This window comes from Cupressus sempervirens, chromosome 11, assembly GCF_028749045.1.
Source record: "Cupressus sempervirens isolate cs-2001-9-10 chromosome 11, ASM2874904v1, whole genome shotgun sequence".
Lineage (NCBI taxonomy): Eukaryota > Viridiplantae > Streptophyta > Pinopsida > Cupressales > Cupressaceae > Cupressus > Cupressus sempervirens.
This window is the reverse complement of record NC_143128.1, coordinates 139254808-139265487: the sequence shown is the minus strand read 5'-3', so window position 1 is coordinate 139265487 and position 10680 is coordinate 139254808. Positions and strand designations below refer to the sequence as shown.

The 10680-nt window shown below is 33.8% G+C and overlaps 1 protein-coding gene across 1 annotated transcript; it reads left to right on the top strand.

Annotated features, from left to right (window-relative positions):
• Window positions 1–6515: 6515 nt before the first annotated feature.
• LOC149528592 (glutathione S-transferase F9-like) lies at window positions 6516–8324 on the top strand. Its single transcript, XM_089808733.1, has 3 exons — window positions 6516–6662; window positions 6749–6797; window positions 7885–8324. The coding sequence occupies exons 1-3, from the start codon at window positions 6516–6518 to the stop codon at window positions 8322–8324; spliced, it is 636 nt and encodes a 211-aa protein (XP_089664859.1).
• Window positions 8325–10680: the final 2356 nt, after the last annotated feature.

The window sequence follows — 10680 nt, the reverse complement described above, 5'->3', positions numbered from 1 at the left end:
GGATTTCTATTTCGCAAATTTTCTCACAGGACAGATGACACAATTCCCAAGAACTTGCATGAGGAGTTTGAGAAACTAGCTGATAGCCAGGTAGAGGTCTCAGATTCTACTCTGCCACAGGAGGTGGTGGGAAGGGATATTACACAGATTGATAGTAACGGTCAACTTGATACTCAAATTGAGACAATTGTTTACAGGTCGTCAAAGGGTGATGCCACAGGTATTCAGGATGGTATAGTTACAACAGGCAGTGACTACAGTATAGTGGGTTCAGATGATGATTATGAGGATGTTGTTGTGCAGGATGGTGAGATACCTGGTAGAGATGAGCAGACATTGAGCATTCATGACTTTGCTGAGAAAGAGTACCAGACACAGTTAGATGCTTCATCACATGAGGTTGAGGCTGGTAGTACTTCACATGATTTGTCCAGCCAACTGAAGGTGAACAAAGATAGTAGTGTGACTTCATTATCTCATCATGACAGGCATGTGGAGTTAGTTGGTATTGGTCATATTACTCAGGTGAGGAGTTTTCTTGAGTTACCAGTTGATTCTAGTTTACGGATATGGACTCGAGATTGTTATATTGGCATTTGGGATTCAGTTGACTGGAGATCTTTAACACTTTTTGGTAGTAGTGTTTGTTTGGGTGCTATCATGGATTTGATTAGCAGATTACATGGTGTTTTCTTTTCTTGTGCCAGTATCTTGTCTAATGTTGGTATTAGTTTTTATACACCAATGTTGGGCTTTGTTCATATATCCAGTCGGCCATACTTGCTGGAATGTGTTGATGATATTTCATATTTGGCAGTGTGTATAGATGAGTCCCAGGATCATATTGGCATTGATGACATCCAGAAGGATGCAATGGGTAGTTTTGAAGACTTAGTTTCCTTGGGTATAGAGGAGTTGGACAGCAATGCTAATGTTTTTGATACTCCGTATGTTGATATGAACTTTAGATTTGATTCACAGGATATGGATGGTAATACTCTAGAGACTAGTAACTTTGAGGACACTCCTTCAGACAGTGCATCAGAGGAGGTTTGTAGGAGACAGTCAAGCCAGTGCCATCATGTGTCTAATCAGTTGAGAGTTAGTGACCAAGACATTGCTATCACTTGCCAACATTTCGATGCTGCTCGTCAGTTGTTAGCAGTTTATGGATGGGGTTCTCCTACTAGTGATGAGCAGGGAGGAAGTTATCTTTCCTTGATAGAGATCCACTCTTTATGGGAGGCTATTCATATTTTGAGACAGAATTATATGCAATTGGTAGCCGATAGAGATTATCTTATGGAGTGGGGCAGTACAGCATATGATGCATTGTTGGCCAAGGAAGATGAGGTGAGTGATCTTACTGAGCAGCTTGAGGTGACTTCTGAGATTCTTGAGAGTACACAATTGGCTCTCAAGGAGTCACAGTTTTATTTGGCTAAGGTGACCATGGAGTTAGAGCGACTACAGTCTTTACCTGATTCTATACAGTCACAAGCTGTGGTGTTTGGTGATCCGAGGATGTCCATGGCCGAGATTGTTAGAGACAGTGGAGATGGGGATGCATCCATCCTTGATACTAACATTGGCATATTAGGTTCATTCCCACTAGAGTCAGGTTCAATTGAGTTGGGTGCTGTAGCAGATTTTTGAGGTTTGCCTAACATGGTGGTGACCTCTAGTACTAATGGCATGAAGACTAGAGATGTTGTATCAAAGACCATGTGTGATGTTGGTGAGCTGATAGTTGGCATGGTTCCTACTAGTAATACTACTCCCTTCGCAATGTCTTCAGAGGTAGTAGTCAGTTCCAACTTGGTTAATGATCAATTGCAGTTAGTTACATCTGGATTGCAGTCTAAGCCACTGACTGAGATTGGTGCATTCTATCGGCATTACACTGTGAGGTATGCTCATCTATCTACCTTTGATGACCATGTTGATGAGATGATGATACAGAGATGTACTTTGGTTCCTAGTGCTTATCATCAGTTATGGGATAGTTTGATGCCTCGGGATGAGAGTTGTGATGGGCATGACATGGTGATAGGTCCTGAAATTGACAGGTTGATAATACATGACTTAGAGCAGGTGTTTTGGAGTGATGCTTTAGCAGGTGTTGTTATTGATTCTACTCCTTTGGCTATGACATCTCTTGACTTAGCTGGTGATCAGTCACAGTGGGTTGTATCACTTCTTCATGGTGAGCTGTTGACTGAGGTTGGTTTTTTTTATCAACATTATATTGCAGGGTATGTACATCAGTTAGCATTTGATCCTTGTGCTAAGGAGTTGATGGCAGACAAATTTGGTTTGGATTCCATTTCTTACTCTTTATCTTGTAATGTTTTTTCACCATCAGTAGTGTATGGGAGTTATGGTTATGAGATAGTGGCCGATGATTTGCAGAGTTGTGTTGACTGCAGGAGTTATACAGTGTGTGGATTCTCCATACTTGGTACAGTTTCATTCGAGAGGGTTCACCATTGTTGCAGAGTTGGATTGTACATTCCATATAGGCCAGTGGGATGCGTTGATGGTATTTACTGTGTTGGTAGTTTGATTTGTCCACTTTACTTGGGTTCTGATGTTCTAAGAGTTTGTGCCTCATGGGTTTTTGATTGTGGTAGTGGTGATTTCGAGGTTTGGTTGAGCTATAATTGTCAATTTGATTATGGATTCCTCTTGGTCATATTGCAGAGGATATTACAGGAGCCTGTGTTAATTGGTAGTAGTATAGTTCATGACTACATTTGGGATCCAGGTGGATTGATTGGTCTATTGTTCAGCCATTGCTTGAGGACAAGCAATGTTTGGGAGGGGAGGACTTGTCATGTCCCCTTTTCAAATAATTAAAAAATAATAATCTTTGCTAAGGCAGGCAGGCCCAAGAAAGTGAAGTTTCGAAAAAAGGGGGTTAATCTTTGGAAACCGTTGGACTAATAAATGAAAATTATTATTAAAATATGTTTCATTAACCTCTCTTGGACGTGAGTTACACTTATACCCTCTTTTAAGGGGTTTTGGAGGCATTTTGGGCTCATTCCAGAACTTGATTTTTGCTCATCCTTTGTTATTCTTCAGAGGCTGCCAAACCTGTGGAGAAGGAGACCCAAGAACGAGAGTTTGCAGGTTTCCAGGGAGACCCAAGAACGGGAGTTTGCAGGTTTCTAGGAAGGCTAAGGATGGGATTTTGAAGCCATTCCATGTGCATGCTCATACAGAGTATGCCTTTGTGCTGAACAGTGCAGATTTGTGAGTTTTCGGGTGTGTTTTTGTATGAGTTTGGTGTTTACAGTTGAGTATTTCATATCAGTTTGGGTTGCTGCTGTATATCAGACTTTTAAATGTTAAAATAGAGCTGAATATATATATTGGGACATGATTAAACTTCTGAGATAGATTATTAGTTTTTTTGTGGTGTTTTCGGGCATATTTTGTGCTATTTCGGGAGCCCGATGAGCATAGTTTTGGTCCTACATTTTCGAGCTGTTGTGTAAAGGCTATACGGATCTGGAAATGTCAATTTGTAGGCTGTTATGCTGCTGAAAGTTCTGTAAAAGTTTCCATTTTTAGATTCATTAATAATTTGTGAAGTTGTGAAGCTTTTAGCACTATTTTCAGCATACCCGATTTGGGGTTTCTTGAGAAATTTGGAGGATCTTTGTGATATCAGTTGTTTGAATTTTAAAGATCTGATTAGAGGTGTGAAATACCATATAAAATCAGAAAAGGGGACATTTCAGACACTTAGGAGTTTGTGCATCTTTTTGAGTTTTCATGTACACAACACGGGAGTACGCAACTCTATTTTAGCACATGGTGTCTACAACACTGTTTTGCATGTCAGACTCTTGTAGGCTTATCCTCTCATCATCGCACTTACTTCTGTGTTTAATGGAGGATAACCCATATCTAGTGGACATGTGCTTGGTTGTATGACACATCATGGTGCTGATTATGAGGCATTCTAGATGTATCTCAGAGGCCTTTATATACAAGCACTCCTAGTGTATTTTTACATTGCATTGCATTAATGGCATATTGAATACAATGTCATTCTGATCATACTCTTTCTCTCTTTGGTCTACTGTGTGCTTGTGTTTGAGTTCTTAGTTCTTAGGTGAATTTTTCCCTTAGGCAAATTCTTACAAAATTATTAACTGCAAATATTTATAATATTGTAATGACAATCTCTAGTCAAAAGAATCCTACTTTTTTCACAATCTAAGCTTCAATATATTTCTGTATCTTTTTATATAACTAATTTTTTTGTAATCATTATTTTCATTAATAACTTATTCATATCTCAAAAGTTTATATTTTTTATCCTTAAGTTATAAAATGAAATCATTTATTAATTAATATTTGAAAATGATTGGATTTGTATATATGAATAACGATATAAAGAATTATAAAAGTAATTAATAAGGACATAAAATTTTGTAGTAGAGACAATTGCATATAATCATTGTAAAAATTTAAAAAATTAAGATTAATAATATTACAAAAATGAAATTGATAACATAATGAATATTCTATAAATATATATATATATATATATATATATATATATATATATATATATATATATATATATATATATATATATATATATATATATATATATATATATATATATATATATAATCAATTTGCATACATCAAGAATAGGTAGTTCCTCCTTTCATCCACATTATTTATAAATCTACATCAAGAAATAAAAAATAGTCTACATAATTCTTTTCTATTCAAACTATAACATCATACAAGATGGATTTTTTAATAGGGAATTCATGAAAATGTAGTGATTTTTTTCTTATTTTTTGTTGTTTTGACTACAAATTATGCATCATGAAGATCTGAAATTTTTAGAAAAATCCATGATGTTTTCGATTTTTTGAAAATTGGTCAACTATACAATTTTTAATCTTGGAGCATCATATTACATGACAACATCTAAACATTCACTTTTTATTGTGATATTTCTACTAGGATTCATCTATGTTATTTTTTTGTCAAACTCAACAACATTCACAATAACCCACCTCTAATGATAATGAATGAAACACTTAACACTCATTGTATGTAAGCAAGGCTCATAGAGTGAAGTATTAGGTGTGAAGATCACTTATCCCAATACTACTTTAAGTATACTTGACTATAGATTTTCCTACAAAAGTAAGCTCATTTAACTTGACACCTCATTTCCAAAAACTTCTAGCATCAAACTACTAAAATAATTTCAAAGACCATTCCATAAAATCACAACAGAAAGGTTTCCAATCTAGATTTGTAATTAAAGAAGTGCTCTATAGAGCGAATCCTTGTCTTTTGCAAGGGAAGATACATGTACAATATTAAAGAAGATGGCAAATAAAAACCATTCAAATTTCAGAATTCAAGTATAACCTCCATCTTGAAACATTTAGGACGACTCCAAGGAGAAAGTTTTTATCTACATTGAATTACATTAACCAATCAGTGTTATCTGAATCATATACACAAATCATAGAACTTGATATGCCCACAAGAACCAAAGTGTCTCTAGCTACCATGACAATAATATATTTCAATAAACTTTATTATGATATAAATCAATTAGTGTGTTAAGACAATTTCTACCGAAATGGAGACTTGAAAACCCCACAAGAACCAAAGTGTCTCTAGCTACCATAATAAGAATATATTTATTTCTTATGATATTAACCAATTAGTGTATTAAGACTAATTGATGAATAGTTGTTGTATAGGCTGTCCCTTTTTTGTGAATTTGTAAGTAATATATTAATTTATTAATAGAATTAGACTATTCATCAAAAAAATAAAAAGATTGTTAAAACAAAATAGAAATAGAAATAAAAAATATAAAAATTTGTTTTCATAAAAAAATTAATATTTAATATACAATCATATGATAAAATTATTTGCATTGTTTCTAAAGAATAAACTAATTATATAATAGCCAAATGAAAACTATAATCTCTGACCTAAGAGCAGACACTACTAAAATAAAAACTCCTGTGTTTTTTTTTCCCTAATGTAACTTTTTGACATTTTATTACTTTAGGGAAAATTCATTTGTTTTTAGTGTTACTTTTTACTCATTTAGAATATATCACTCGATGGTTCAAAATTCTTTACAAACACTACCGATGTAAAGAAAGTTGTGAGAACATCTAAAGAGCCGGCCCGATTCTTTAATAACTACAATCAAATACCTCTGCCAACTTTAAAATATTTTAAGAAATATCGAAGTCTCCAAAGCAATTGCCCCACCATACGAAGAAAACTATAGAAGTAGCTAAACTAATCATTTTCTCTTATTCATATCCACACAAACAAAAGCAAATTTTCTTGTTCATATCCTCGGGAACAGAAGCTAATTAAGCCGGCAAATTTGTTTGATAGCTCCCCTCTTCTATAAACATGTCTTCCATTACAACTATCTCAAAACCAGTTTGGGAACTGAAAGAAAACCATTTTCCTTTGCATTAAGAAAGGAAAGCAAAATGGTTGTCAAGGTGCTTGGAGCAGTCCAATCTGCCTGCACAAGAAGGGTCCTTACATGCCTGGTAGAGAAAGATATTGAGTATGAAATTGTGCCTATTGTTTTACGAAATAGAGAGCAGAAAAAACCAGAGTTCATGGCTTTACAGGTATGAAATGTCTTATGCGTGGACAGTGTATATTAATCATTTCATTTGTTACTTGTTAACGTGTATACGTATGATGTATGATACAGCCCTTTGGAAAAGTTCCAGTGGTCCAGGATGGAGATCTCACACTGTTTGGTAATAGTATTTTATTGCATATAATGTTTTTGAATTATATGGGTAATCCTGATTCTAAGCTATTGCTCTCAATTGCATGTTATCTTTTTGTAATGTTATATAGGTGGATCTGATCTGGGAAACACACATTATCCCCTTCTATCTGATTCAATACCTTATTATTATGTTTATCGTATTCTGATTTGGCTTGTGTAGGTTTGTATGTTGTATAGGATATTATATTGATTGTATAATTAAGCCAATACGTTTATAAAGCATCTTCAAACATAGACCTTTATAAGTGGTTCATTTGAAATCATATTTCAAAATTACTTTTGCTCTTAGAATGGGCTTATTGATTTGCGTGATTTGAGGTGAGACATCCAAAGAAGTGAAGATTTAGAGTCCGGCGTTTGAGCCAAAATTGTATATGTGAGAGGTTCTTATAGTGAAGCACCTTATCTTTGCCTCACGAACAAATCTTATGTTGGTACTTCAAATCAATCTCAGTTTCGTTCAACAATTTATTTGTGAAGTCTCTTGTTTGTTTATTAGAATATGGTTCCAAGTCTACATGTTTAAGACAACATGATTTTTGTTGATGCCTCAAAAATTGTCCACAAAAAATGAAGAGCCGTAGTTGTACAATAAACCATGTTTAATTTGTGTAGCCATGTGACATCACATAATACATTGAACAAATGACTATAAGACATCAAAAGGTACTATGGTATCAATAGCTAGATGCTAGCTGACTGAATTTTGAGGTCTCAATTTTTTTAAATTGTTTACAGCCTGTTCACTGTACCATTGCCTCAAATGAAGTTAACACGTGGCTTCATAGATGAGAAGCCAAAGCTTCAATGTAGAATTCAATAATCAGTGCTATGATGCATAATAATCGCTCAAATCCATTTCCATTTGTTGACTTTTGAGTTCTAGGATTACGTTATATTTAATGACTAAAGTGAACTTGGGTGATTAAAATTCTAATTTTGCATAAGACGTACAATTTATAAATAAAGACCTGATTTAAGTAATATAGATTACCATTTTTCATATAAGATATTCTCTCTTCATGACTTTATATGTACCTTTTTTTATGCAGAGTCAAGAGCAATCATAAGGTACATTGCTGAGAAGTATGCAGAGAAGGGGACCTGTCTGCTGGGCAAAACCCTAGAGGAGAGAGCATTGGTTGAACAGTGGCTAGAAGTAGAAGGGCAAAACTTCAGTTCTCATTCTTATACACTGATTAATCAGCTGCTGATTGTCCCAAGGATGGGGATGCCTCAGGACGTGGCATTGATTGAGAGCAGTATTGATCAGCTGGGTAAAGTGTTCGATGTGTATGAAGAGAGGTTATCAAAAAGCAAGTACTTGGCAGGGGATTTTTTTAGCCTTGCTGATCTGACTCATCTTCCCTACACTGATTACATAGTGAATGTTACCGATAAGGGATATCTGGTGAGTGATAGGAAACATGTGAATGCATGGTGGGAAGATATCTCCTCTAGACCAGCATGGAAGAACGTTTCAGCTATGTGAAACCACGGATAACATGGCTGACCCTGCAAAAGTTTACTATGTTCTGTGTTTTAAAGATGCATGCGGGAGACTATATAAGTAATAAAATCTTTTCTAGTTACAAAACAGTGCTATCCTTTCTCACAATTTAACAATGATATGTCTACTGTGAATTCTTTCAGTGGTTAAGTTGTATGCACCTTAACTATTCTGCTCAAAACTTGTTCATTTTGGCAGAGTATGTATATTTCCTCTTAACACTTGATATTGCAAACACTTTGAATGCAGTATAGCATAGATTCTGATGATCATTAATTGATCTTCATTGACTACTTGTTCCAAATCTAGTACTCAATGTATGTCTATTAATTGCATTAGTATTCACGCAAATTTGCATATCATAATAGTTCTTTGTATGCTTTTATCTATTTTGATCTTTAATATGGGTGTTTACTATACAAATGAAAAATCCATCAAAATACATTCAATTATAATTATAATGATAATAATATTATTTTGTATAGAGAACAGTTAAATTGGAATGTTACAACTTCTTACATCATCCATATACATAGTGTAACTTCTTACATATATGAGTTCGAGATATATATGAGAGCTCAACAAAATGTAATAGCGTATAATGGCGGACAACTGAATTAGGACAAGTGAATTGGGATACATAAGAGTAGATAAAATAGAGGGAGCATAAGAAGAATATTAGAATTGATATATTTATGTTTATGTATTATAAATATAATAGAATAAATACATGATGTTTATATTAGTTAATATATTTGTACACACAAAGATATTTTATGTTTCTAGTCTCTTACTAATATTAATCTTGAAGGTGAAAAGGAAAATTTTTGGTGCAATATTTAAACTCTGATTTTTCAGTTTACCACTGAGTGGCTACAACTACTGTCATTCAATAATTAAGCACGTATCTACTCCTATCTAAGGAGTTTCAAGGTCTGTTTTATAGGATGGGAAGTTTCATGAAATAGAAAATCATTTATTATAAGATAATTTGAAACGTCATTTTTAAAATATGATTTTTTAAAGTTACATTAAGTTAATTTCTAAATGTTAATTATTCAAAAATATCTAAAACATATAAATTCTGTATATTTATCACTGATTGTTAAATGAAAATAATTTTTTGTTGAATATAATTATAAACTTTTTAGATTACATATAGCTTGTGCTTATATAGCTTCATGTTGAAATCATATCAAAATGATTTTAGGATCAAAAGTATGCTTGACCATATTACATTTAGCTCATTAGTTATTTGAATATAGAATTTGTAAGTTGTCATCTACATTTCTTACCAAATCTTCTAAGAAGTATTGACACAATGATAGAAATGTGGATGGAAAAAGTTACAAATCTCATATCTTACTGACATTGTCTCAAATAAGCCAACATTTTCAATGTGATGGATGGGCAGATGAAAAATAACAAAAAACACAAAACAACATAATGTGCTATAGCACAATTGATAAACTATATTATATTTCATTCACTGAGATCTCAAATGAGTACATAGTGACTTTTTATAGGCAAGCATACAATATTCTAGAGAAATTAGCATTAGCCAAGAAGACAAAATATCTACAAACTTCTAGAAAGTATTACAACAGACTCAAACTTCTAAAAAATATTTTAACCGATACACCCTAAACCTAAACCTAATAATCTAGAAGTATAGTTTACAAAATGAGAGGTCTAAAACTCTCCATGAGAAGACAACAATAAATAAAGTAGTTGGACTAAGTAAAACGACAGGGGAGATTAGAAAAGGATAGGTTGGAAGCCTATGTCACCACAACTCCCCCTTAATCTTCATTGCCATGTATGTCTGTAATACCAATACTTTCTTGAAGATGTTCAGAAACATTCTTTGCAAGAGGCTTTGTGAAAATGTCTGCCAATTGTTCTTTGGACCTACAAAACTTAAGACATGTCACCATTGTTCACTAATTCATGAATATGATGAAAGACATGATTTTTTGATAAAGAAATTGAAAAATTATCATCACAATATATTCTCGTAGGTTCTTCTTGTGGATGCTTCAAGTCTAAAAGTACTCTTTTCATCCACATTGCTTGACAAGTTGTTGATGTTGCTGCAACATATTCTGCTTCAGGTGATGAGAATGTCACAATTGGTTGCTTCTTTGATGCCCAAGAAATAGCTCATAATCCTAGGTGAAAGATATGTCTTGAAGTGTTTCTTTTATCATCTAAGCTACCTGCCTAGTCATTATCTATATAGCCAATCAGCTTGTAATGATCTGAATGCGCATTTAAGATCCCAAAGTTCTCTGTTCCAACTATATACCTCAAAATCCTCTTTCCATCTTTCCAATGA